Source organism: Eublepharis macularius, chromosome 18 (genome assembly GCF_028583425.1).
Source record: "Eublepharis macularius isolate TG4126 chromosome 18, MPM_Emac_v1.0, whole genome shotgun sequence".
Taxonomy (NCBI): Eukaryota; Metazoa; Chordata; class Lepidosauria; order Squamata; family Eublepharidae; genus Eublepharis; species Eublepharis macularius.
The window spans coordinates 1,237,047-1,263,581 of NC_072807.1; the positions used below are offsets into that span (position 1 = coordinate 1,237,047).

The 26,535-nt window shown below is 43.3% G+C and overlaps 1 protein-coding gene across 4 annotated transcripts; it reads right to left on the reverse strand.

Annotated features, from left to right (window-relative positions):
- Positions 1–207: 207 nt before the first annotated feature.
- On the reverse strand, positions 208–26,535 carry CASP2 (caspase 2). Of its 4 annotated transcripts, none has more exons than XM_055002217.1 (11): positions 26,043–26,529; positions 25,378–25,528; positions 20,389–20,556; positions 17,841–17,919; positions 14,664–14,761; positions 10,296–10,472; positions 8,420–8,548; positions 8,125–8,215; positions 4,795–4,944; positions 4,597–4,706; positions 208–4,069 (listed from the first exon to the last, which is right to left on the reverse strand). In XM_055002217.1, exons 2-11 carry the CDS (start codon positions 25,525–25,527, stop codon positions 3,935–3,937), a joined length of 1,287 nt encoding a protein of 428 aa, XP_054858192.1. In that variant the 5' UTR covers position 25,528; positions 26,043–26,529; the 3' UTR covers positions 208–3,934. The 4 variants fall into 4 exon arrangements, with proteins under 4 accessions (XP_054858192.1, XP_054858191.1, XP_054858193.1 ...); XM_055002216.1 differs by having other exon boundaries at positions 26,093–26,528; XM_055002218.1 differs by lacking the exon at positions 8,420–8,548 and having other exon boundaries at positions 26,093–26,529.

The following is a 26,535-nucleotide window of genomic DNA, read 5'->3' on the forward strand; positions in this document are numbered from 1 at the left end:
CGCCCGTTTCCCCGTGCTGCAGACTCCCCTCGTCCCACTCTTAAGGCACCACGTCCTCCCGCAGCAGCATTTTGGGGGGCTCCGTGGGTTGCCCTGGGAGTGGGAAAGTTCCATCCCACTGATGGGAAATTAAGCCAACCCCCATTAGATGCCTCCCAAATCTAAAGGCAGAGGCCGAGACCCACAAGGCAAGAGGAGACACACCTGTTAGAAACGAAATCACTTTTATTTTTGCCCCTGGAGGCAATTCATATACAAATGTTTATTATCAAAAATGGCAGTGATAAAAACATGGGCTCCCCTTTTCCAAACAGAGGAGGAGACAGCTGCATTGACACAAACATCAAGCACCAATCTGCGGAGAACAAAGGATGCACGCCGCTTCTCCTTTTGCCAAGAAATACGAACTCCTAACTGGCATCCTGAACTCAATATTAAGCTGCCCACTAGCCCTGAAATGGGCTTTGCTCCTTGCCAGCTTTGGAACACAGGTCAGTTTTTATGGTGAAACCACCTTTATATCCAATCAGGCAATGCAAAAAACATAATTGTCAAGAATTCTGGTTTCCTCCCAGATGGCTCTACCTTTCGGTTTTCTTAATCATATTTATTTTAAAATTATAAAACAAAATCTTGGGTAGAAGAATCAGAATGAAAGGGCACCCCGTTCCATTCAAGGACTTGGTGCTTGGCTGCAGGCTTATTAGGGGACAGTAATGCAAAACACAGACCAGAGAACAAAAACCCCAAAGGTGCAACAATATTTAGAAAAGGGGGGGGGGGAAGCAAGCTCCTCGGCCTCTGCAGCAGCCCACGTAAGCACAGTCCTGATTCTTTAGGCACCAGGAATTAATAGGCACCTGTATTTTCATCACTGGGGCACACTTTTATATGAACAGAAAGAAACAGACTGACATTTTGCCCTCTGGTTACTGAACTACAAATTTAAAACTGCTCTGATAATTTTGTTACATCATGATGAACTCCCCACCCCTCCCCCCAGCGACTTACACGGTATGTCAGGTGAAGCTGTTAATTCTCCATGGTTTTACAGGATACATGGTTTGTAAGTAGCAGTATTTTAAAATCACAGTAAAATCACAAAAGCAGAGAAGCACAGAACGCATGTTAACTGGAAAGCTAACAGTGTTGAGCGCACTGCCAAGCCTGCGCCCACTGGGGGCCATTCCAGTGGGTCACAGCCATAGCCCAGCGTTCTGCTTTACACCCCTCAACTAAAGGCTGAACTAGAGGATATCTGTTACACGGGTCGGGGTTCCACGCACTGCGGTCAGGGCCTATGAAGCCCAATAGTAGAGCGAAGCCAGCCTCCTAAGCTGTTTGGGAGCCAAGGCTGAAGCCCCTCCTCAGCGCACCACACCTCAAAGCCAAACCAGGTCTTCGTGCACTTGGGAACATTAGTGGCCCAACGTCATGTCTGTCTGCAAAACGGACAGTTCAGCCAGGGTTCGTGTCACAAGATAACCCCTAAATTGGCCTTAAGGCTAGCAGCAATTATCCCATCGGAAAAGAACTGCACCTACAAATGCCTTCGTACTCAGGGGGAAGCAGTCCGTCCGCACGCACAATCAATCCTACCTTACAAAAAGCAAGACTGTAAAATTACTTCTGGAAAATAATCATCTAATTTTTTGCAGCTGCCAGCAGAAAAAAGATCAGAGTCCCAGAGGGTTTTAGTCAAGTACTCCAGATAATGCATGAGGGGCTTGGGGGGGGGGGGGGAGAGCACAGGAACCAGCAGAGACAGGGAAGGGCGACGGGTAAAGAGCACGAGCACGCACCACAGGGGGCTGGCGGCCACTCCTTAAATAAAACTGCAAATGTGCACACCGTACAGCCTGCCACGCCAGGCTAACATTAGTAATTCAAGAAACCATCACTCTGGAGCTGAAACAAAACTGATTTTGATATAGTCAGTAAGTCTTGTACAGAATACAGATGCATTCTTGATTACTTGACTAAGATTCTTTCCCCCATGATACAGTTTGTCCATATAGGAACAAGCCTGGGGAACTTCAACCTCCCATACTCTCCCTGCCCCACCCCCCTTCAGCACTGCTCAAAGAGCATTTCCACTTTCTAACTGCCATTCCAAGGGACGAAAATAAGTAACAGTTTCGGTTTGGATGTAACGTACTAGGGTTTGCTGCGAAAGTAACAAGGGTGAGATTCTGAGCTGGGTGCAAGGGCAAAGTGGGAAATTGAAATGGCCTAGAAGCAGGACAGGTTGAGTAAGCCCCAAGGTGGATAAAAATCAATGGTTTTTCTTAAAAAAAATTAAAAATCAGATTTTTAAAATTTAAATTGGTTATTTTAATAAAATGACTTTTGAGGGAAAATTTATCTAATGATAGTTAGATAAATGATTTAAGATACATTATAGTCATCATGAAATCATCATGAAATAAGGATTAGTTTTTAATTATGTAGCATGAGGCTGTATATTCATGCAATGTTTAAATTTTTTGGTAAGCGAATTCCATTAATCCATTCACAATATCATGCTCTCCCAGAGGCTTCTGTAAAATTATTGGGCAATTTTTCTATCTAGAAGATATTATCACAGATGCTTGGCTTTACAGTTCTAAAAACTGTGAATTTATATCTGTAGAGATCATGTCTCTTCTTCACAGCAAAAAGGTTATAAAATAAACATACACAGTTGAGAAAAAGACCTTAATCCCATTATTCCTTTGTACACAGAACCAACCCCTTGCCTCTTAAGTGCTAAGTTTCAAAAAATTCAATGAATAGAAGATTGTTGGGAATAGAATAGATCTGCACAAGAAGCTAAGTGTGGGGAGTCTTTATGTAGAAAACCATGATTTAAATATAGTCTTACCGACTAGTGATTTAAATCGTGATTTAAACTGATGCGATTTAAATCAAATGCACCCTGGTAAGGACTGTAGTGCTGCCAGCTAGCCCCCCTCTAGGGCCACTCCGAGCTAGCTAGCCCCCCTCTAGGGCCACTCCGAGCTAGCTAGCCCCCCTCTAGGGTCACTCCGAGCTAGCTAGCCCCCCTCTAGGGCCACTCCGAGCTAGCTAGCCCCCCTCTAGGGCCACACCGAGCTAGCTAGCCCCCCTCTAGGGTCACTCCGAGCTAGCTAGCCCCCCTCTAGGGCCACTCCGAGCTAGCTAGCCCCCCTCTAGGGCCACTCCGAGCTAGCTAGCCCCCCTCTAGGGCCACTCCGAGCTAGCTAGCAGCGCCAACGAGGGACGTCTGCTCAGCTACTGCCTCCTCCTGCACCACCGCCAACAGTTCGGCAGACACCCAGGCAAACGCCCTTCCTTCCATTTTAGGGCAACCAGCTATTTTGCCATCTGCTGCAGACAATTAAGCTTTTCTTAAAAGCATAGAAATGTATAAAACTATACAACATTTTTAAAAAACTACACATTTCCTTTTTTTCCCCATTTTTCTCTTTTTTAAAAAACCTTTACAAAGATTTTTTTGCCCTTCACATCTGTTACGAATGCCCACAAACTGGTCATCATTAAGATGCTGCCCATCACTCCCAACTTTGGGCACATAAACAGAAGCGAAGAGTGTAAGTACTTGAAGTGGGTTACAGGAACCCACCGGCAGCATATTCTGCCAGAGACAGCAACGTTAGTGAAGCTTTCCCAGGCAGAAAGAAAACCTGCCTGGTAACCCACAGCTTGTTTACTTACCACAGTTATAGGCTGCCTTTTTCAAGGCTCAAGCCGGCTCATATAAAAACTGCAGAAGCGCAACAGAGAAGCTGCAATGAGCAACGGCTCATCGGCCAAACAGTTCCTGAAATAGTTGAGCCTGACACCTGCTATAAGATGCCGTGAGGGAGAGCACCTGCCAGATGGGCTGTTTCATAGACTCGGGGCCACCAAGGAAACTGTCCTCATTACTGCCCTTAGAGCAAGGATGGCAGGGTTAGTTCGTAGGGGAAAAGCCCGGGAACAGGTAAAGATCACGGCAGAGAGTACTGCAGTACTCCGACATCTCCTTGCAGCGGTGGAACTCTGTGCCTGGGGCATAGCCTTCCCGGTGCTTGATCAATCTGTTCACCTAAAAAGGGAGATGGCAACGTAAGACAAAACAAAGTCTGAGAAATTTAACAGTATTTTCTGAAGATTTCTATCTCTGTTCCGATGTACTTACTGAAATTCAACTATGGCTGTTTTCACAAGTCCTTAAAATAGCGCAAGACTCACCGAACACTGGCAGCTTCGTGGCATGATTTCTGACATCACCTGGATGCAGGCAGTAATAAAGGCGCCCTGAAAACGGCATCATGATGGGGTGACATCAGAAATCGCACAACGAAGCCGCCAGTGTTCAGTGAGTCTTGCGCTATTTTAAAGACATGTAAAAACGGCCCACAGGAAGATATTTATTCATGCCAGTCCTATCTTGTTAGAGGAATTAGATTCAGTGCTTGTTCTAGAAAGCTATACCCAGAAGCTTCTGAGGAAAAGAGCAAACTCACATTTAATTTTTGTGGTTCTTCTAGCAAGCACACATGTACGCGGACACACCAAGAGGGTCAGCTGTAAGGGATGCATTCAAAGATCTCGGCGTGCAAACCCACTCACCTTCACCAGCATGTCTGCTACATGCATATTTCTTGAATCCTCAGCAAACACAGAGGTGAGTGCCTCTACATACCATGATCCACGCTTAGTGTTTCGCATGGCAGCTGTGCCTGTAAACAGTGAACAAAAGTGAATCTTCTGCTCAAAGATGCAAAGTGGAATTTACAGACACATTGTTATGTTCTTATCTGGGGATACCTTTCAAACAGGCATAGCCACAGATCATATCAGAGCACGTGGGAAGGCGCAGCTTGGGACTCTCCTTCATTTGAGCATCACTTTCTTCACAACCTGGGGAGTCGGCACGCTCACTCCCATCTATCTGGTCCACTCCCCGGTCTGTCTCATCTAATAAGAGGGAACAAAAGGGCAGAAACAAATACATGCAGCATTCAAACTATTTTGGTCAGTATCTATGTGCTCCCGGACGTTCCACTCTTCTGGCAACAGTGAGGTATTTTACAACGAGGACAACGTTGCCACTTGTCCACATCGTATGCTGGGGAGATTAACTGGCCAACGAACCCTAGGAGCACGCACTGCTGCCAGTGCACAGCCTTGCACTTTGGACAGGAGAATCGAGCCGTGTGCAAACGGCGCCCTGGCTCCTGCGATTTCAGAGGGCTTCCCTGGAGACTGGCAGAAGAAGAAGCTGGAAGGAGAGGAGCAGGGGAAATCAGCTGCTCGACTGCAATAATATATGCCATGGCAAGCACCCCTCTTGTTATCTCTCCATACGTGTGTGAAATGTTAGTATCAGTTAAAAACAGAAAATTTGTAAGAAAGGCGAGAATCAGAAGAGTCCAAGTACCAATACCTACAAATGGGTTATTTTGAAATGTATTATATACATGAACAGCTTCCCTAGTTAAACCAAGTACCGACCACGATGGAAAGGAATGCTAGAATCAAAATACTACAAGCAAGAAATAGATACACATTCAGGAATGGCCACTGAAAGAGAATGTTGTATCCTTTTATTGGCCAGGTACAGACTAAAAGCAAAAGAAGCCTATTTGAAAGCAGAGTCTGAAGACAGGCAATTATGCCCACCACTCCCTCTTTATAATCACCACACCCCTCCCCCAAAATACCCCAAACCTTCTTATATACCCCCATATAAATCTCTATGTAGCTTAACGGTGTTGGGGTAAACAGGACGGAAAAAATCCAGCCCCAGCAGTTTCCTGTTCTGGAGGCATACGAAATAACCGCACAGTTAAAACAATCCTCTGGGATTATAGGATACTCTTTAAAACTACCAAGCATCCAATTAACAAACACAAAGCAGGAGGGCAGCCATGTTGGTCTGCAGTAAAATGGCAGGATTTAAGCCCCGTGACACCTTAAAGACCAACAAGATTTTCAGGGTGCAAGCAGGGTCCAGAGACCAAGCTCCTTTGTTCAGATACAAGGCACAGAACACACAAAGCTATAAAGAACACAGCACAGCAGACATCGTTGCTTCTCCAAAATGGAAAATCAGCACAGCTAGTTAAGACCTGTATCACTGACCCCTCTGGTTATGCCGCCACAAAGTCCAAGTCACCATGAATTAACAAATCTACTTCCAGGAGGGAAGATCTAATTCAAGACTCTCAAGTCATCCAGCAGACATCAAGATCCAAACTCCTGCACGTACAGGTGGAAGCCTGCAGCTCTGCTTGCACAAGGGTGCTTAACGTATACCTGTGGGTTCCCCCCTGCAGATTTCTGTGCCAATTCCACCTGTTCCCAAAGGTTCCTCAGGAGTGACTTTTCCAAGGGAAAAGAGGGCTTCAGCGGGAAGGTGGATGTGGAAAAATCCCATTTGGCAAGCTGCTCTGCTCTCAGTTCTCTGGATTTTGCTTGAATAAAATACTGTTGCTAAGAATAAGGTCTATCAATTCATGCCTGCAAACTTCATTTTCATCATTTACTCTGCTAGTAGCGAACTTGCATAACAAGACTAAACTGCAACCTGTTGAATTCTGATAGACAATAAACTTTCTTCAAGTTCAGAAATTCTGGGTTGTTTCTCAAGGAGTCAAGCTTATCCTCAGAACTGCTCATCTCTACAGCCCTCCCTCCTGAACCTATTAATCCCCAAGTAGTTTCAGCAAAGGCTGATACAAAATTGTTCAGGCACACCACACTGGGATTCCTCTCCGGCAAGAGGATTTTCACAGAAAGGATGCTTTTGCTTCCAGGAGCGAACTAGCTCAGGATTGTTGTGAGTTGGCCAGAGCTCATAAAGAATGCTGCCATGAATTGTTCCCTTGACGGACATGCCCAGGTAGGGCTGGAAAGAAAGCAAGGAGGCAGGAACAAGGAATGTGACACCACATTTCAGGGTACGTGGGAAGAAACGGCTTCTCTCCCCCATTACTTCACTTAGCCACTGGTGGAGGAAATGTGATGGAGCAAGCTTCCCAATGGCACGTCAGCAAGGCACGGTGACTTCGCTTGATTCCCACCCCCCTACCCACCCCCCTTCACTGCATCCAGTGGCTTTTTGTCCGTGGGGCTCTCACAATCCCAGCAATGCCTTCCGAGAGAGGTTGCTGAAGGCTGCTGCGCAGAAGGGAAACCAAGGAGAGTGCTACCACCCCAAGTTCTTTCGGCTTGTGGGCAGCCCAACTCAGTCTGGCTGAACTGATGCGATGCTGCAGTGACCGAACTCCCGAGCTCAGGTGCTCCCGCCGGCCTCAGCCTCCTGGAGACTGGGATTACAGGCGTGCGCCACCACGCTCGGCTGACCCACTCAGAGTCCTTCTGAAACTCCATACAAACTGGCACAAAAAATTATATCCCATATACAATTCCCTACCACTTTTCATCTCTCACTTCTATCTCTGGGTTAATTTTGACCTTTTGGCTCAGATCAGGTGTGTACTTTTTTTTCCCCCCAAGAAAAGATTGTCGCTCAAGATTAGCAGAAGGGGGAACATTTTAATGCTCAGTTTTCTCAATCTTGCCAAGTGAACTAATGTACCAGCAGAGCCACCTTCTCATCTGATCACAGAAGTTTGGAATCTCAAACCATGAACTTTCTCAATGGAATTTTGTTTAAGAGTTCATAGTGCTTCTGCTTTACAGACGAGTTTCCAGAAGCAGCACTGGTGACCCTCAAGCTGCTGTTTAATTCGTTCTCTGAGGTCCAAGAGATAAGAAAATGTGACAGTTCAGACTATGAGAGCAAGAAAGAGAGCAAATGAGATAAAGCTCCAGAACGCAGATAAAATCTCTGGACACTGGACGGTGATTAGTGTGGTTAGGCCACCTACACCACACATGCATGACGAGAACTGTGACAAAGGGGCTCCCTTCTCCTTCCCCATGGTGCTGCAGGGTCTGTGATTCACTGACCACATGCCATGCAGAGTGAGAAGCACTTACAGAGAGAGGTAGTGGCAACAGCAAGGCAGGGAGGTGAGTGTGGGTTCCGCTTACACCTGAGAGAAGCAAAGAGGAGAGTTGAGAGCAAGCTGCACAGAAAGGGGAATGGTATGTGAGACCCACCCATCCACCCCTCATCTGCTCACTTACCTCCCCGGCATGCTTGAATGAAAAACATTTTGGGCTTATTTTGAAGTCCTGGGCAGTTCGCATTATCGAAGAGCCTGAAAATCTCCTGCAGCTGTGGAAAAAAAGCAGTAAACATCATTCGACACTCTTTCCTATACATTTCCTCCAGCTGCCTCCCAACTTTCAAAAAATATCCTCAATTCTACTTCAGGCTGGGTTCTGTCACAACTATATTAGCCAATGGTTGCCAATTTCATCATCCCCACATGACTATACTTCCACAGTAAAGGAGGGAAATCCACGTATGGTAAGGTACCTGAAGTAGCTTGCCATCCACTCCATAGACTCCACCCTCTATGCCATGTGAAAGAAGCGAGACTATGCAAGAATCTACATTTCTGTGGGATGGATTCTTTGAAAAAATTTCCAGCTCTTCCTGCATTTCCTGAAGAGAGAACTAAAATCAGTAATTCCAGGAACTGCACATACTAGCTAACTAGAGAACGTAAGCTTCCAACAATATTAACACAACAGAGTTACATGTTGCAATCACAACCCTAATGGGAAAGATTAGATTAGAGGGTGTGGCTTTCAAACTGCAAAATTATTCCAGAGGAATGGAAAGCTTATGAAGGATAAAAACTGAAGGCATTACATGGAAGGAAGACATCTATTTTATATGTAACAGAGACATGATGACAGCATGTATCTTATTAGCAATTTTTGGGAAGCAACACAGGAGACTTGACTTCATAAACTATGGAAAATTATATTAAGAATTTAATGATTATCTATCAGTGAGAAAGAAACACTTATACTGATTAGGTTGTTTATGGAGCAATGGTGCCTTTTTTCTAGCATACAGAAATGGAAAAGTGTAAGATACTGATCTGATTATTTCTGGACTTTTAGTCTCTTGCCATTAAAACCCCATCAGGGGTCACCATAGGTCAGCTATGACTTGAGGGCACTCTCCACCACCACTGTATTGTATAGACTTGTGTAGTACAAGATGTGAGGCTTAATAGGGGAGGGAAACAATTGGAAAATTTGTGCTCCACTGAAATCTCCTGCTCCAATATGGTATTATGAAAAAAGTTTATCGTCTTCTACCCCTATTTTACTTATCTTTCAACTATTTTCAACAATCCAAGGGCAACAAGCAAGCTCAGTTCTCATCACCATGGCAGGAGGGGCGGAGGGGGGGGTCCTCCTCTTTTTCCATTTACAACTTAGTCTTTTTCTGCCTATTTAGGAAACTTGACTAAGCAAAGCCCTGCTCTTGTCTGTAAGTAGGCCTTGTTCACTCCCTAGTGAGAGGAACCTGACTAGGAAGTTTGCTACTAATGAACTGAAAACAAATTGAACGCATGAAACAAACTGCAGGAGTGAAGAAGGTGAGGAAAGACAAGCGACATCAATGGGGAGCTGTTCATGCCCACATGGTACTCTAAATCTCCTCCTGCAGAATTCTATAAGCTTGCAGGGTTTGCACTGGCCAATGTCTGTATTTTCACATTCGTCTTCCTTGGTGTCCCCCCCCCCCAACACACACACATTTTCCCCTTATGGTTAATTTTTCTGCATATCTGGGGCTCCCCCTAGTACAGAGAAACGCCCTAACCAAAGAGTGCCCTTGTTTTGCTACTGTTATGATGGGCATTAACCATCTGCTTTACAATAATAAAGATGTGTACAGAGCCTCCAATATGCAGGACTCTTTTCAGAATACCAGATAACAGGACTTCATTTACAGTAAACATATGAAAATAAAGAAGACAATAAAGATTATAAAATATCCTCACAGGTGCATCTAATTCCACTGAAATCAATGGGCTTAAGCTTGCCTAACTTTGTATGAGATCAGACAGCCCCTGAGGCTTTAGTCACCAGGACTGAAAATTACCCTCGCTTCTAGTGTTTAGGCGAAGGCTCTTGTGGGAGAATTATTTCCATACCAAAACACAAAAACAAAACAAAAAGCCATGCAACACTGTGAAATAAGTTATCTGGGCGTGATGATGATAATTTCACATGGAAATGCAACTAATTCAAACACAAATAGCGACCTAAGCATTTTGGTATTAGAAACTCTGCCAGTTCCCATCTCCAGTGAAATTTGGTGACCCTTATAAATAAGTTATAGATCCAATGCAGATATCTGCCATACTTGTTGGATTCTCCAAACTCACCTGAGCAGTCTGATTGTGCCGCACAAACACCTGGTACCCAAGGTATTCAAAGAGCTTCTGTAGTGAAGCGTGGTCCACATCCCCACCAGAACGGAACTCTAGATCCTTCTCACCTCTGAAATGCACGTTGCTTAGTATGAGTGCCAAGCCTCTTGGGCGCGATATCAACCTGTATGCCTGTGAAACACAGAATTTGATGAACCCCGGTTTCCTGGTGCTTATGAAAACACTAAAATTACAAGATGCTATTAAAATTTCTCTACAAACAGCCAGACGCATTCAGGCAATTCAAGGCAAACGCAAAAAATACAAGTACTTTATACTTATGAAAAAAAATACGTTAAACGTGTGTATGTGTTATGTGCTGTCAAGTCACCTCCGACCTAGGACGACCCTATGACTGAAAGACCTCCAAAACGTCCTCTCATTAATAGACTTGCTCAGACCCTGCAAACTGGAGGACGTGGCTCCTTTCACTGAGTCAAGCCATCTTGCTTTAGGTCTTCCTCTTAGTTTAAATGTAGGGATGTCATTATATACTGACTGAAGGCTAGAAAAATGCCCAACAATAAAGACTGGATGCTAGTGTAAGAAACGTCACTTTTGTTTCCATCAGTGTGCCGGCCAGCTACTTAGAAAAACGATTCTGGTTTATTTTGTTGTCTAGAAATTGTAAAGAATTTTTCATCCCTGTATATATGCTACAATAAAAACAACTATGCCCAAGAATATATGGATGGGATGCTGACATCAAAAGGCTTCAGAGGAGCAAAGGATATCAAGTTAATAAATGTTCCTAAGTGTTAGTTATCATAATAAGCACTTACACAGAAGGGAAGGGAATAGAGACGTCTAAGAACATGGGAACATCAAAAAAGACTGGTCACAACACTTGCCTCAGTTGTTCTGTATGAGTTTTGAGAGCTATACTGATGTTCACAATTTTTCAGTTACAAATATTTTTCATTAAATATTTACTTCCTGGACTGACGCCTCTCCTCTACTGCCACAATCCTGCTGCCTTCGGTTTGCTGAACTCAAGTCTCTGCCTCTTTTGTCTACAACCAGCCTACCCATCCCGAGAAACTCAAGATGGTCCCACAAACCATCACCTGAGAATTGTTCTGGAGGCTGTTTCCAGATAACAGGCTGAGCAGGAGAATAAGCAGAACTGATCCCTTTTAAAGACTGGATTTTAATCAAAAAATACGATAGCCAGCTAGCTCGGACGCTGAAAGGTGTAGTTTTAGCATGAAAGCAAGGTCCAGGGAGAAGTTACTTAACCAGATCTGTAACTTTTATTTTAACTATTTCAATCCAATCAAGGTGCTTTTGGGCATCACATCCTGCCACGTGGCCCATCTAACAGAAAAGAACCTCTGCTGATCTCAGCCTGTAACAGCGGGAGGCGACACCCACCAGAAAAACGTCTGAACCTTTTCTCGTTCCTGCTTTCCTTATCTGGAAAGCCTTCCACATACACCCCCCCACCCCCACCCTTGCCTCGAGCCTGCCCCCCCTCTTACTGCTCGTTCAAGCCAGACCAGGAGATTTCCCCTCACTTCATCTGTACTTCCCAGTTCAGGTAAGTCAAATGCTCTATTACTGTCTAACCTGAATAAAAAGAAATGCTGACCCTCAAGCCTTCTGTCTCATGCTCGTCTCTGAACCGTCTGTGTCGCCTGAGGATCTAAGCTGACTTGCTGCCTCTCAGTCCTAATCCACACCGTCTCTTCTCTGGACTCCCCCCTTTGATCTATTTCCTAAACCACTGCTTGGACTCCTGCTTGGCTCCCTTGATGGATATAGATTTGAAGAAAGGGATTTTACATACTTCTTTTATATACTACTTCTGTGCCTCTCAGTATTACATGCCTTGCACTTTTTCTATGCTCAGGAGCCAATGTAGTATTTGTAATGCAACCTGTAAGAATATGACACTTGAAACAAGAAGAACAGAGAAGAATGTATGCTGACTAAAAATATACTGCTTGTAGATGCACTTATAAAATTATTACACATATGTTGTATTATTCTATAAGATTCCAATAGGAATCAGTACCAGAGAGCCTTTTGTAGAAACTGATTTATGCAGCAAGCTGGGTCAGCTACCCAGCATTATCTCCCTCAAGGCTGCAAAAATGAGGGAGAGTGCAGAAATGGGGGAAACATTCCTCTCTGCCCACGGACTTCAGTTATCTGAAGGCCCCAAGGCTGCCAGATTGAGACTCCCTGGCGCCATTAAAGGCAACAGTAGCAAAAGGAAGTGGGCATAGCGATAGAAGATGTCCTTCAAAGGAGGACAAGATAAAGGGGCTGCAAGATTTGGAATTTCCCCAAGTAGGGGGCCGACCCAGAATTGCGTCTTCAAATCAGAACTGACCCCTAGACACCTTACGAGCCAATAAGATAACAAATATTAGAATATTGTAATATTATTGTAATTAACCTGAAGGTATTAATTGCTTTGCACACCTATTGTAGCTTTGATGAGCCTTGCACACAAGGAGACTGTCTACTTCTGTGTAAAAAGGGACCCATCCACAGTTTAATTAAACAGTCTATTTTGCTTCAATTCAAACAGGACTCCTGGATTATTTTCTTATTGTGGTTGGTCAAAAAGGGGGAAAGATACCACAGAAGCGCAAAGTTTGCGCGTAACACCCTCCCCAAGAAATTCTTCCTGGAAATTCCTTCTGAATTTGGGTAGGTCTCAGGTATGATACCTTAAATGCTCTAAGCCTCCTCCAGACAACGTTCCTCTGCAGAAAAGGGCAGGCAATCCTTCCCGTGCTCCCTTCTCCCCTCATTCAACTCTTCATCCCTCTATTCGCTGCAATATATTCTGAAGCAGAGTTGGCTGAAGTGAAATCCCACGAAGACGGAGGTCCCGTACTTGAGTGCAGGCATGTGGATTCAGGACTCTGGCTTCCGACCCTCAATGGGGCGCTACTTAGGCCAGTTGCAAAGGTCAGGAATTTGGGGGTCATCCGAGATCCCTCTCTGAAAATGGAGGCTCAGGTCACAGCGGTTGCCAGATCCTCTTTTTTTCATCTTCAGCAGACCAGGCAGATTGTCCCTTACCTGTCGACCTGCGATTTAACTACAGTGATCCAGGCAACAGTCACCTCTAGGTTGGATTACTGTAACGCACTCTACGCAGGGCTTCCCGAGTCTGATCCAGCGATTGCAGCTGGTCCAAAATGCAGCAATGCGTCATCACCAGAGCTTCAAGTGGTACACATATAACACCAGTATTGCGCCAGCTGCACTGGCTGCCAGCATACTGAATCAGATTCAAGGTTTTGGTATTGACCTATAAAGCCCTATGCGGACTGGGACCAGCGTATCTGCGGGACCACCTCTCCCTGTATGTGCCCCAGAGGACACTCCAATCAGGAGATAAACAACTACTGGTGGTCCCTGGCCCCAGGGAGGCCCACCTCGCCTCCATCAGAACCAGGGCCTTTTCAGTCCTGGCTCCAACCTGGTGGAACGCTCTGTCTAATAAGTCCAGGGCCAGGCAGGATTTACTATTCTTCCGCTGGGCCTGTAAGACAGAGATGTTCTGCCAGGCGTATGGTTGAGGCTAGGCTAGGCCTCCACCAGCCTAGACAGAGAATGGAAGATTGGACCCCTCCCACCCAGAGGTATCCATCACCCAGTTTTTAAAATGACAGTTTAAGTGGTAGTTTGATTGTCTTCGTTTCGCTGAATGCCGCTATCGTGTATATTTTAAATCTTACATTATACTGTTGTGCTGTGGTTTTTTAAAATAGTTTTAAGATGAAAAGTTTTATAGGAATGTTTTTACTTGATGTAATCTGCCCTGAGCCTGCCTGTGCAGGGAGGGCAGAATAAAATAAATAAATAAATATTGTTGGTAAACGCGGTGTGAATATTAGGATTGGGAACCGGTAACTACAGGCTCTTTAGTACTTTGGAACTGTAACACAAGAATATTACTTTGACTGCATGCCTGTACATTGTTCTCCATAAACTTCTTCTGATTTATCTGCTAAATCCCTACCTTTGTTTTCTTGTCAACCCTACAGTGGAGTCCCATCCCTCTGTCACTGATTTCTAAATCCAGAAAAATATTCCATCTAAATGGCTATTACCACCCACTGCAGAAGGAGCTAAGGACCACGAAGAACAGGCGCCTCTCCTACGCTTGGCTGTTTGTGTGACTCTGGTTCAGTCTGGGGAAGCAGACCCATCCACACAGGGCAAGGGCCTAATGCGTACAGATCGTACATGGTAACATAGCTCATTTATGAAACTGTCTTTTCACGGATTATCTGTACGAGGATCACGCTTGTTTAGAGGTAAAAGCAGCTCCCAGCTTCGACAAGTTCAAATACTCACCAGATGCTGGTGCGCATGGTAGAATTCCGGGGTGCAGGGCTTAACTGGAGGATAGTGGGGTCCATCTCCGTTATCCAAGGAATATTCCACTTGTTCTCCTGAAAAAGAAAAAAAAATCAGCAGGCAAGAAGCTGATGTTTTTAGTAACGAGGCATAAAGCTTCTATGCAGCTACAATAATTTGGGGAATACGCAGAAAAATTAGAAGTGAAAATGGGAAACTTTTTTCACTTTTTGAATATTAAAACATTTTGGAGCACACCACCATGTTTTATTTGCATTCACCTTGGTGGTTTATGAGATCTTTTTGGACAGAAACAGTTTCTAATTAATTGGAATTGTCAAGCGCTTAAAAGTTTTTAAAGGTTTTATCTAAATTTAAAGCTAGATAACAGCTACAGGCTTAGCATTGGATTTTGTATAATTTGCTTAGCAATACTGTAATATTCTTGCTTATTTGTCTATATGCAAAATTTTCTTTGCGAGAAACTTCATTTGGTTTGTCCTACCTGGAAAACTAACACATTTTAAAAAATAACCGCAAGCTTGTCTGTCGAGCCCACCCACCAGCAGGAGGTGGATCAGGATTCGGGGGGGGGGAGGCCGGGTCGCTTACGGAGACCCCTGCTGCCGACTCTCTTTACGGATCGTATCCCACTCAATGGCAACAAGGTGCGTTTGACAAAGAGAGGGAGGAGAATGGAGGTCAGCCAGAAAACTGTCAAGGGCTGGCACAGCTGCTCTTTCCTCAGTTGTCTCTTCTTTGATGACAACATAATCCTAAGTATATTTATTCAGAACCCAGCATGGGTGACCTCTGAATAACCATGCACAGGAATGCCACTGTAAATCATCTTTAAACACAAGTGTTTTGCAGCAGTGGATAATTTGCAAGGGATGCGCACTTGGGATAACCAGATGTGCCAAAAAGGCACACCAGTACATTGTGTGATCTGTTGATTTGTGACTCAGATAGTTCCCAATGACGCCAGTGCCTCTTATCCAGCACCACTATTAAAAACTGCTCTTTTTGTATTAACTGAAATCAGATTTGCTCCTCTGTTCTGCTAAAAAGCTTTTCAAAGTTTAGCGGCTGGAGAAAATCAGAGGTTGCTCAATCACATTGGATTTAATGAGGCTAACTCTCATGAAACAGAATATAACTGCAGTCTTGAAACATATTAGGCAATCAATAAGTATGGCTGTTGTGGATTTTCTGGACTGTATAGCCGTGGTCTTGGCATTGTAGTTCCTGACGTCAGGAATTACAATGCCAAGACCACGGCAATACAGCCCAGAAAGTCCACAACAACCATCATTCTCCAGCCTTGAAAGCCTTCGACAATATATTAAATCAATAAGTATGCTTCAGAGTGGGCACAGATCTACAGTCTCGGTGGCTGCAAAGCAAAAAATCTGAAAAGAGTCAGAAGAAAAAATAAATGTGTTATATTATTTATAGTGTCAAATTTTGAGATGTTCAGAATAAAATTATAACCAGCTTTCTCTCATGACACTGACATATGTTTAGATGGGTTTTCAATTTTAGTATTTGTTTAAAATTGATTCAAGTTATTTTTGTACCTTGGTACAAAGGGTTTTAATAGTCATGAAAAACAGAAGCTTTTATTAATGAGAAAAATGTACATTATCCATGTATTAAAGCATGTATTAGCCACCAAAATACAATGCATGCACTTTTCCTCTGCTAATTCTTCTCATTCCTCCTCTATCAGGAAGCTAAATCTCCACGGTTTGCTCAAATCCAGGCACCATGTCTGATGCAAGCTGCCAAATGAGAAAATGGCAGCCAATTATGAGTTTGTGGTATTTATGTTTCAGCTACAGCTAACAGACACAGAAGGCAAAACCATCCAATGAATAATTTATTTGGTTACTGGTTACAGTTTGCAATTTAAAAAAATCAGCAGGTACACCTGAATGCCTGAGATTTCGGTATAAAATTTTGATACAAAAACTAAGCTAGCTTTCATCAAACCATTTCACTTCATTCCTGTAAGGAAACAGGAAGTATTTTATATAGAGATACCGTACTGATCCTTGTTCTAGTGGGACACTAACTTCCACACAGTTTCTGCAAGCACATTTTGCCATAAAATCCAGCACTCTCAAGAGTGGTCAGGCTCCATAAAATAAGTGGCTGCCATCTACGACTAAGAATTTCTTTAGAAAATATCCGCATCTACTCAAGAGTTTCACCTAAAGAGGCAAAATGGCAGAACTTGCATGAGATAGCAGTCCAAGACGACTCAGGAAAACCCAACAAAATTCACTGTTTTACATTTGTTCATTTGTTCTCCAAGTTGGTGTAGTGTAGAGGATTACACACACACACACACGTACATATAAAATCAGCCACCTGTTGCCTAATCCTGATATAATTAATATCTAAATTTACACTCAAAATTCTTAGGACATATTAGGCTATTACTTACCTTCCCATATTATGGAGCGTTCTTAATCTACCTTCAAAGGGCCTATATAGTCACTTCTTTTGCAGCCTGCACAAGCGATCCTGACCGTTCCCAAGTGCAGGCTCAAGAAAACAAACACAACATAGGAATTCTTGTTACTGGCTGGCAAAAGTCCCTGTGATCTCGCTGACTAGGGAAATGTCTTTAAAATCATAGATGTTGCTGATGGCCACTATGATCTGTACTTAAAATTTACAAAATCAAAAACAGCCAGTTCAAAAACTCATCAAGCAAAACCAGCTCTCCATGGTAGAATAAATTCTGGTAATCTCCAGAAGAAGGCTACAGTTACACATTTCCTGACATTAACTCTTGACTGGCCATTCGGGAAGAGAAAGACTAGGGTAGACGAGGAAGCTGTTTGGATTGTGCATGTCACAACATCGCCCAAGGCCTAACATTTTTCAGATTAAATCCCTGCCAAAAGATAAAGAGCTCCTTTCTTAACTCTTGAGCAAAAATGTTTGAACTTCATTTAACGTAAGTCAGAACAGGAAACAGATAACACTGTTTCTCTTTCACACACACCCTTCTTTTTTGGCACATTCACTGTGTATCAGGCAGAATAAATTTGTATTCCGTATGTTTATGCCTGAAACCTAGTAAAGAATATGAAACGCTGACAAGATTCATGTTTTTAAAGGAAAGTTTTAACCATCACAACTGAAAAAGTCAAAACTTACCATTATTCAAACGTTGTCTTTTCGGCAAAATTCCTGATTCAGGGACAGGAACCAAACTTTCTTCATAGCTATGATTCAACTGTAAGAGACAAACAGATCCATGAAACAAGAACCCTTCCCCGTAGTTTTAAGCAGTTGTGTGATCACAAAATGTGACTGCAGATTCAAAGCGAAAAGTTGACCCCCATCACTTACCTATAGGGCAGACACTGCAAAATATCTAAACAATACAAACACATGGAACACCCACTAAATCCCAGACCACCCCCATGGAATATTTATTCCAAGTCAGGGGTAGGGTGTGCATACACACTAGGTCTTATTTATACTGGGTTTTTTGGTTGATGCTCATCATATACAAAACTATCACCTGAGCTTCTGTCACACTTTAGCATCACATAACACACACAAAAAAATTAAATCTACCGTGAGGCTAGACAGATCTCAGTGATCCCCAATGAGTTTTAAGGGATCAAACAAAAGGATGCATTGTGGGATGCAGTCAAGCAGAGGGGCAAACCCTGACCTTTGCTCCAAAAACTGCCATTTCCAAAGGCAGGTTGAGCCCCCATTATGGTGCCTGTGAGCAGGCCCCCTTCCAAGGGAATGGGTGTCATTCACTGATACAGGGGAAAAATGAACTGCTAGAACTGGGGATAAATGTCACAGCGAGGGGCACCTTCTGACAGCAGGTGGTCCGACCTCCTCAGACGGATGTACACAAAGGATGCTGCAGTTTGCACGTATATCCCACGAAAGACTGCAACATACAGGCCCTCCCTCCCCTCATGCACACCAGTGATAATTATGGGGTATTTTACTGGAAATTTATTTAAGTCATATCACTTACACAATTCTACAGTTCAGAGTTCTTGATCTGCAAAGTATGATGAATTACATTTTCACAATATTCACTACCACTTGAGCACCACCAGACACAAACTGCAAAACTCAATGCCGTCATTCAAAGGACGGATTAGCAACAATAAGAGCACTGAACTGAATTCTGACCAGTTACATGATACCGAACAGGGAAATAGACATCAAGAAAGCTTACAGATTCTCTCTCTCTCTCTCCACACACACTTCCCCTCACCTAACACAATGGAAAAACTCAACAATACTGAAGGGAAAAGACAGCACAGCCCACGTTTAGCTTATTTTTATCACGGATGTTCACTGACTCCAGGGATGCATCGTGTATTATTTTTTCTTTTCTGTCATTACATAATTCTTTCAATGGAGATGCTTTCATTTTATTTCTCTGAAGTTTAATATACTTTAAAATACAAGTTACATTTTGCTGTGCTCTCAGTATAGGAAACAATTCCCATCTGTTCCTTACTCAGGAGTTGGATAAAAATCAAGAATGAATAGGCAGAAGCTTTGCTAGCTGAAGTAGAAAATGACACGAAATTGTTCCAGGACACAGTAGGACCAGTGAAGAAATTCATGAGAGTGTATTTTGGGTTCTTTTTTTAGAAGTACAAGATTGTTTAAACACAACAGAACGTAAATTTATGTTAATTCATCTGATCTGATGTTAGCAGAGCCAGTTTGGTGCAGTGGTTAAGAGTGGAAGGACTCTAATCTGGAGAACTGGGTTTGATTCCCCACCTCTCTGCTTCAAGCCAGCTGGGTGACCCTGTATCAGTCACAGCTTCTCGGAGCTCTTTCCGTCACACCCACCTCACAAGGTGATTGACGTGAGGATAATAACAAACTTTGTAAACCTGCTCTTAGGCATTAATTTGTCCTGAAGGGCAGTATATAAATTGAATTTTATTATGTTATTCTTATTATAATAATCAAAGCACACATCTTTCAGATACACTGCAGCTATTATTTATCAGACTTTCAGTCTGACTGGTGTTTGCAGAATTTAATATTAGTTTCATCATCAACAATGTAACTGGAAGGTTATTCCTCCCCACCCTTGCATTTCACCAAGTTTCTGGGGAGAATTCTGGATTCGATGCATTCTGTGGGAGCTGTTCCAGGCACCAAGAGACATCATATCACATTTGGCTGACACCTGCTGGAGGTGACAACAAGAGTCCATTAAGTCCTAGTTCTACTCAGGAATCAGTTCTGTCCAAGGGTCTGGGTAAATCTGGTGCAGGTTGGTACTGGAGCAATATTCAGTGGCCATGTTCTTCTAAGTACATGAAATTGCAACCCTGAAACCATTATCACTCACGGTCTTTTCTCATCAGCCATCTCATTTTACTACGGTTCTTTTTTTTGTGTTGTTCTCTGTCTAAGAAAAAACGTCCCAAAAGCAATCCAAAATGCAGGGAAACGCATGAGGTACCATTCATTTGAAAGAGCACATAGGCCCAAGTCTCCTTGCTCTGGGAAAGCTAGGCACTTATGAGGAAAGACATGCAAGAAGCTTTCATTAGCCTTCTGCATGGATGGAGCTTTAGATTAGGTGATCAAAAATCAACCCATTTTCCAAAATAGTACAGTCAAAAATGAGAGGACAGTAATGAGATCACCAACCACAGGAATGTTCCACTATCCTTTCTATTTGGTCTTTCCTTACCTTTGCAGTCTTGTGGCCCTGGCTGGGGATGGTGTTCAGAAGCATTTCCTCCAAGTGTTGCTGTTTAGTTTCCCGTAAAGCTTCACAGAAGGCCAAGAAGGCTTTGGGACCTCTTTTAGGTAGTAAGTTTAGAAATTCTACATTTTGGCTAAAACTCCCATCCTTGGCCTGAGTCCATGAAGCAAACATAAAAAACACATGACGAATGATAAAATATACCAACACCACATCTACTATGCTCACTGGTCCTAATTTGCAAAAATGGAGACTTCAAAGCCTAGCACATATTCTCACTCTGTATTCTACATCACGCATTTTTCAGAACATTTACAGAAGTCTCGCAAGAAAATTTACAGAGAATATTATGTTTAGTTTGACAGGGAAATTATCAGCAAAAAACCAGAATGACTGTAACTGAAATTGTTGGGTCATATTATGCCCCAGCACCCACTGATGCAGATACAAAAATTAGCATTCCACCAATATGGCCAAGAATATATAAACAATATAACACAATTACATATGAAATTTTGCTGCTTCTTTTTAAAATTAAGTTAAAAAATAAACATATTTTTGTTTGCTACTGGAATAGTCCACCTTATCGTTTGCTACCTGCAAAAGTTATTCTGCTTTCTAATCTATTATCGCAAGGTATTTGTTACACCTGCATCACCCAATACCATAGCACCCCTAAAAGAAAGAAAATTGTAAAATGAGAATACTTCAGTTAACAGCCCTCTGATTCAACAAGAACAAACATTTGTCTTGAAAAGCAAAATTCTGTGAACACCTGGGACCTCAGGAACAAAAGGAATCTTAGACAATAACTCATTTGATTACTTATGCTAACATGAAGGCTGTTTCCGAGATGAAACCTTTAACTGGCCAATCATCTAACTTTTACCTATTCTTCTTCCATTTCTCACCATTTCCAGTTTTGCAAATAAATCCACACGTTACTAGTCCATAATATGTTTTATTGATATTCTGTTGTCTGTATTAAGCTCTTGGGACAATATGGTATTTAACACAAGAAAAGAACCAGCACTGTTATCCTGTGTAAAGCCATTCCAATTTAAGAGCATTGATCTCCATGAATGAAAACTCCTTGTGCACGGACCAATTTCATCAGTTCAATTCCCATACTGCAGCATTTTTTCGTGATCATCTGCACCCAATTTGCTGTCATGAATGGTCACTCTGGCTACTATGCAGCTGTTCCGCAGCTTTCCCAGGATCACTTATACTCCAACTTTTTTTAAAAAAATCCATTTTCCAGGTGGCTGTTACCCTGTGCACACACCCCTTATTCTGTCTTTTAGTGTTCCACCCTCTTCTGACCTCCTCCCACCCTTTCCCAGCCCACTTCATGGGGACTGGCCACTGCTGTCTATTTGATCTCTGCTGTCTATCCAATCACTCCCTCCCTCCCTCTCCTTCCATTCCTCCCCCTCCCCTCTTTCCTTTCCCACTTTTTTTTTTTAAATTTTTTTAATCCGGCATAGGATCAATGCACTGATGGGTTGAGATGGAGAAATCCCGGAAACAGATTGATCCAACATTCTAGTAAAGAGTCCAGTAGCACCTTTAAGACTAACCAACTTTATTGTAGCATAAGCTTTCAAGAACCACAATTCTCTTCATCAGATGCATGGAGGATATGAAGAAACTAGCCAGAGTGAGAGAGATTTTGAGAGATTTCACCAGAACTTCAACAACTTTCACCCCACCATCAACCTGAGCCTGGACCGCTGTACATAACAGGTACACTTCCTGGATACCACTGTACAACTACATAATGGACAGATAAAGACCACCTTATACTGGAAACCCACCAACCGATACTCATATCTTCATGCTTCCAGCTACCACCCAAAACATACCATTCAATCGATTGTCTATAGCCCAGTTTTACGTTACAATTATATCTGCTCCAATGCTCGAGATTTACAACAAGAATTTGGGGGGCTACAGTACCCACTAAATGAGGTGAGGAAACAAACTGACGGGGCCAGACTAGTACCCAGAAACAACCCACTCCAGGACAAACCAAAAAGAAACAACAACAGAACACTGCTGGTTGTCACCTATAGTTCCCAACTCAAACCCATCCAATGTATCATCAGTGACCTACAACCCCTCCTGGAAAATGATGCCTCTCTCTGAAGCCCTGGGTGGAAGACCTCTCCTTGCCTACAGACAGCCCCCCAACCTTAAACGACTACTCACTAACTACCACGAACCGACTAACAGAGTCACCAACACAGGGACCAGACCCTGCAACAGACCCAGATGCCAACTCTGCCCACATATCTACCCAGAAAATACAATTACAAGACTCAATGGTGTCAACTACACAATCTCTGGCTCTTACAGTTGCTCATCCTCCAACGTGATATATGCCCTCATGTGCCAACAATGCCCCTCTGCTCTGTACATATGACAAACCAGACAACCTCTGCACAAAAGAATAAACGGACACAAATCTGACATCAAAAATGGCAATATCCAGAAACCAGTAGGAGAACACTTCAATCTACCAGGACACTCCATCAAGGATTTAAAGATCACCATACTTCAACAGAAATATTTCAAAAGCAGAATCCAAGGGGAAGCTGCTGAATTGGAATGCATATGTAAATCTGACTCCATCAGACTTAAGACTGAATAGACTCTGGATGGTTATCTCGTTATCAGAAGTAACTGCCTTTCAGGCATTCCATTCAGATTCAGCTATGAAGGGGAGGGGTCATGCCCAGCCTGAACTGTGCACTCCACCTCTTTCATGACTTCTGCAACTGATCTTCTCCCCCCTCCCCTCCCCACCTATATATCTCTGGCCAGTTTCTTCTTGCCCTCCATGCATCTAACGAAGAGAACTGTGGTTCTTGAAAGCTTATGCTACAATAAAGTTGGTTAGTCTTAAAGGTGCTACTGGACTCTACTATTTTGTCCCCAGTTCTTTTTAACTTTTATCTCAATGATCTGGTGGACCATCTAAATGGGGCTGATCTCCACTCGCCTAAATTGGCACAGCGTCCCATTTCCATTCTCCTGTACGCGGATGATGCGGTCATTTTCTCTAGAACTCCTATTGGTTTAAGGAGAACACTCAAGAGATTTGCCAGTTATTGTAATACCTACAAACTGGACATTAATTATCAAAAGACGAAGGTGATGGCCTTCGGTAAGAGACCTCGAAGTAGAAATTGGAGTATAAATGGCCATATTCTTGAGCAGGTTACTCATTATCGTTATCTCGGAATGATTATCCAAGCTTCAGGATCCAAGGTCGCGCATAGTCATGCATCAGCATGTGTGGGAGATAGATCTGCTCAAAGTATACTGAAGTTCTTCCGCACTTCAGGGGGATATTTTGTGCCGGCAGCCTTAAAATTGTTTAGGGCCAAATCACTAACTCAGATGTTATACGGGTCACTTCTTGGACCACCAACTTCTTGTTTTGCACCTTTAGAGTTAGTTCAATCGAAATTTTTGAGAGCGGTCCTTCAAGTTCCAAAGTGTGTTTCTAATGCAATGGTTCGCCTTGAGACTGGCATGCAGAAAGTTGAAGCAAAGATCACCCTGCATTCCATCTTCCTATGGATAAGGATAAATTTAAATCCTTGTGGTTTATTACCCCTAATCTTAACTGATGATTTTCAGTCCAAGTGGATGATTGCCACTAGACAGAAAATCAGGGCAATAGGATTTTCCCCTCAAGTACTTCTCATGATGGGAAGCGATCAAGCAAGGCAAATGGTTAGGCAAAGGATAGATGATATTGAACGACAATCCGACTTACAAGGCACTCCTGCTTTTATAGCTCCTCCTAGTAACAGATATATTTCTGCACCTGCTTCTTATTTATCCATTCTGGAGGTAAATAATCTCAGGAGAGCGCTTACTTTGGCCAGATGTTCTGCCTTACCCTCTGCTGTTCTGGATGGCAGATTTAACAAGATTCCTTGGAATGAGAGACTATGTCCTTGCATACTTGGGGAGGTCGAAACCCAGGAACATGTTTTCCTGAGATGCCCTTTCTATAAGGAAGCACGTATGAGATTTATTATTCCCTTTCTGGATGGTATCTCTGAACATTCGGATAAGAAAAAATTAGAGAAACTGCTGTCAAACTCCGATTTTACTGTATTACACCAGATAGCGAAATTTTGTGCTCTGGTCGTTAAAGCCCATTAGAGCCTAGGCCTCCATTTCAGTTGCTTGCTTAGAACTATGCTGACTTCCTGGTTTTTACAAATTTTGATAGATATTAGGAAATTATGTTTTTAAATTGTATATACTTATATGCTTCATGTTTCAAATGGTTGTAAAATGTGCACTTAAATTTTATGGTTAACGTACTGGCCAAGTGCTGTAATAATAAATTACTTACTTACTACTATTTTGTGACTACAGATTAACATGGCTAACTCCTCTGGCTCTACATCCCACATTCCAGCAATGCATAAATTCATCTCGTGAGCAAAAAAAAAAAAAAAAAGGAAAAAAGGGTTGGCTCTGTGTTGACGGCATCAGTGACGAAAGCACCAACACTCATCAATCCCAATGCATTTTGACACAGTGCAGACTAAAAAGAGCAGCACTAAACTGACCGAACATAAGAGGTGTAAAAGGGCCCAGAGAACCCAATTCCACGCCTTTCTGCTTGACTTCTGGGATAGTGAGGAGTTACGTCCCTGGCGCAGAAGGGGTTATAAATTGGGGTGACTCCACATATATAATTGCACTATTAATCTCTTACAGTGTACAAAGACTTCCATATCTACTGGATGCAATTCTAGTTGCCACGGGCAACTAAATAAGTAGCTTTTTACAAACTTGCTTTAGTGCCATCTAGATTGCAAAATCTGGCCTCGATCTCACAGCAGCACTTTACACCCAAGAACATTTTCATGTACAATAAAGTTAGAAGATACATTTGGATTATTTAAAATTAATTCCAATTGTTGACAACACTGAGCACACCTGTATAATCTCTACCATTTCCATTGTGATCACATCTTTTTCTATTAGATGTTCCAGCAGTTCCTTCAGCACCAGCTGTTTCGCCAGGGACACGCGATTCCTTTTCAGAGCCTCTTGGTGACACTTCTGCATGCCACAAGCACTTAACATTCTAGAGGTAAAGAGAGAAGCAAATTCCAGTCAGCACACTCCACCCCTGGCACAGCGGTCAAGAAAGAATGGCACACAATGGCTACAAGACAGAGCTGGCCCAACGCAGGCAACCATTTCGGTCTCTTATCATCCCTATTCACACTGCACTTCTAAGCACACTTGTGCCAAACTGTCCCCTACTGAAATCATTGGGACTAACTTTCAAGAAACGTCTTTAGGATCTGCATTCCGATGGCCAAGGCAAACATTCTCGTGCTTTAAATGCACCTCCAAAAAGTAGACCACTGAAATTAGTGTCTCAAATTAGGCCAGTGGAATGAAATGTCAGTTATGACTTCAGATCAGAAAGGTTTATCTACCCAGAAAACAGGCATACTAAGAAATTCTGGGTAATAACAACAACAACATTTGTTTATATACCACCCTTCAGGACAACCTAACGCCTGCTCAGAGAGGTTTACAAAGTATGTTAGCATTATTATTATGAAAAACTGGAGAATAACTGAAGATACCATCTACGGTTCCAACAACATGTAGCTTCAGTACAGAAAATACAACTTACGTTTAGAGGTCCCTTTCAGTCCGAGGGCAGGCTGCACATTCTTTCCTCTCTTCCTCGTCGCAGCTTCGCACCACTCCAGTCCAGCAAGACCAGCCAGTGTCACTCCTGGCAAAAAGAAGGGGAAACGAACACCAACAGCATTCCCGTGTGAACACCCAAGGACGGATGACGACCGCCCACGGGAGCCAGACGGGGCACCCACGACGAAGCGGGAGGCTGTCACCCCACCTCCTCCCGCGCAAGGGGGGCCACCACAGGCTGAGACGGCGGGGCGTAACGCCACGCCACGCGCCCCGCTGGGGCCGGCGCCCTCGGGGCAGCTCTCGCGCCCCGTCCTCCAGCACTGAAAGGCGGCGCGTCAGTTCCCCGGCGAGACGCGGCGCGGGGCCCCCACTTTGGGGGGTGCGAACGGAGCCAACCACACAGGCGGCCCCCGCAGCTCG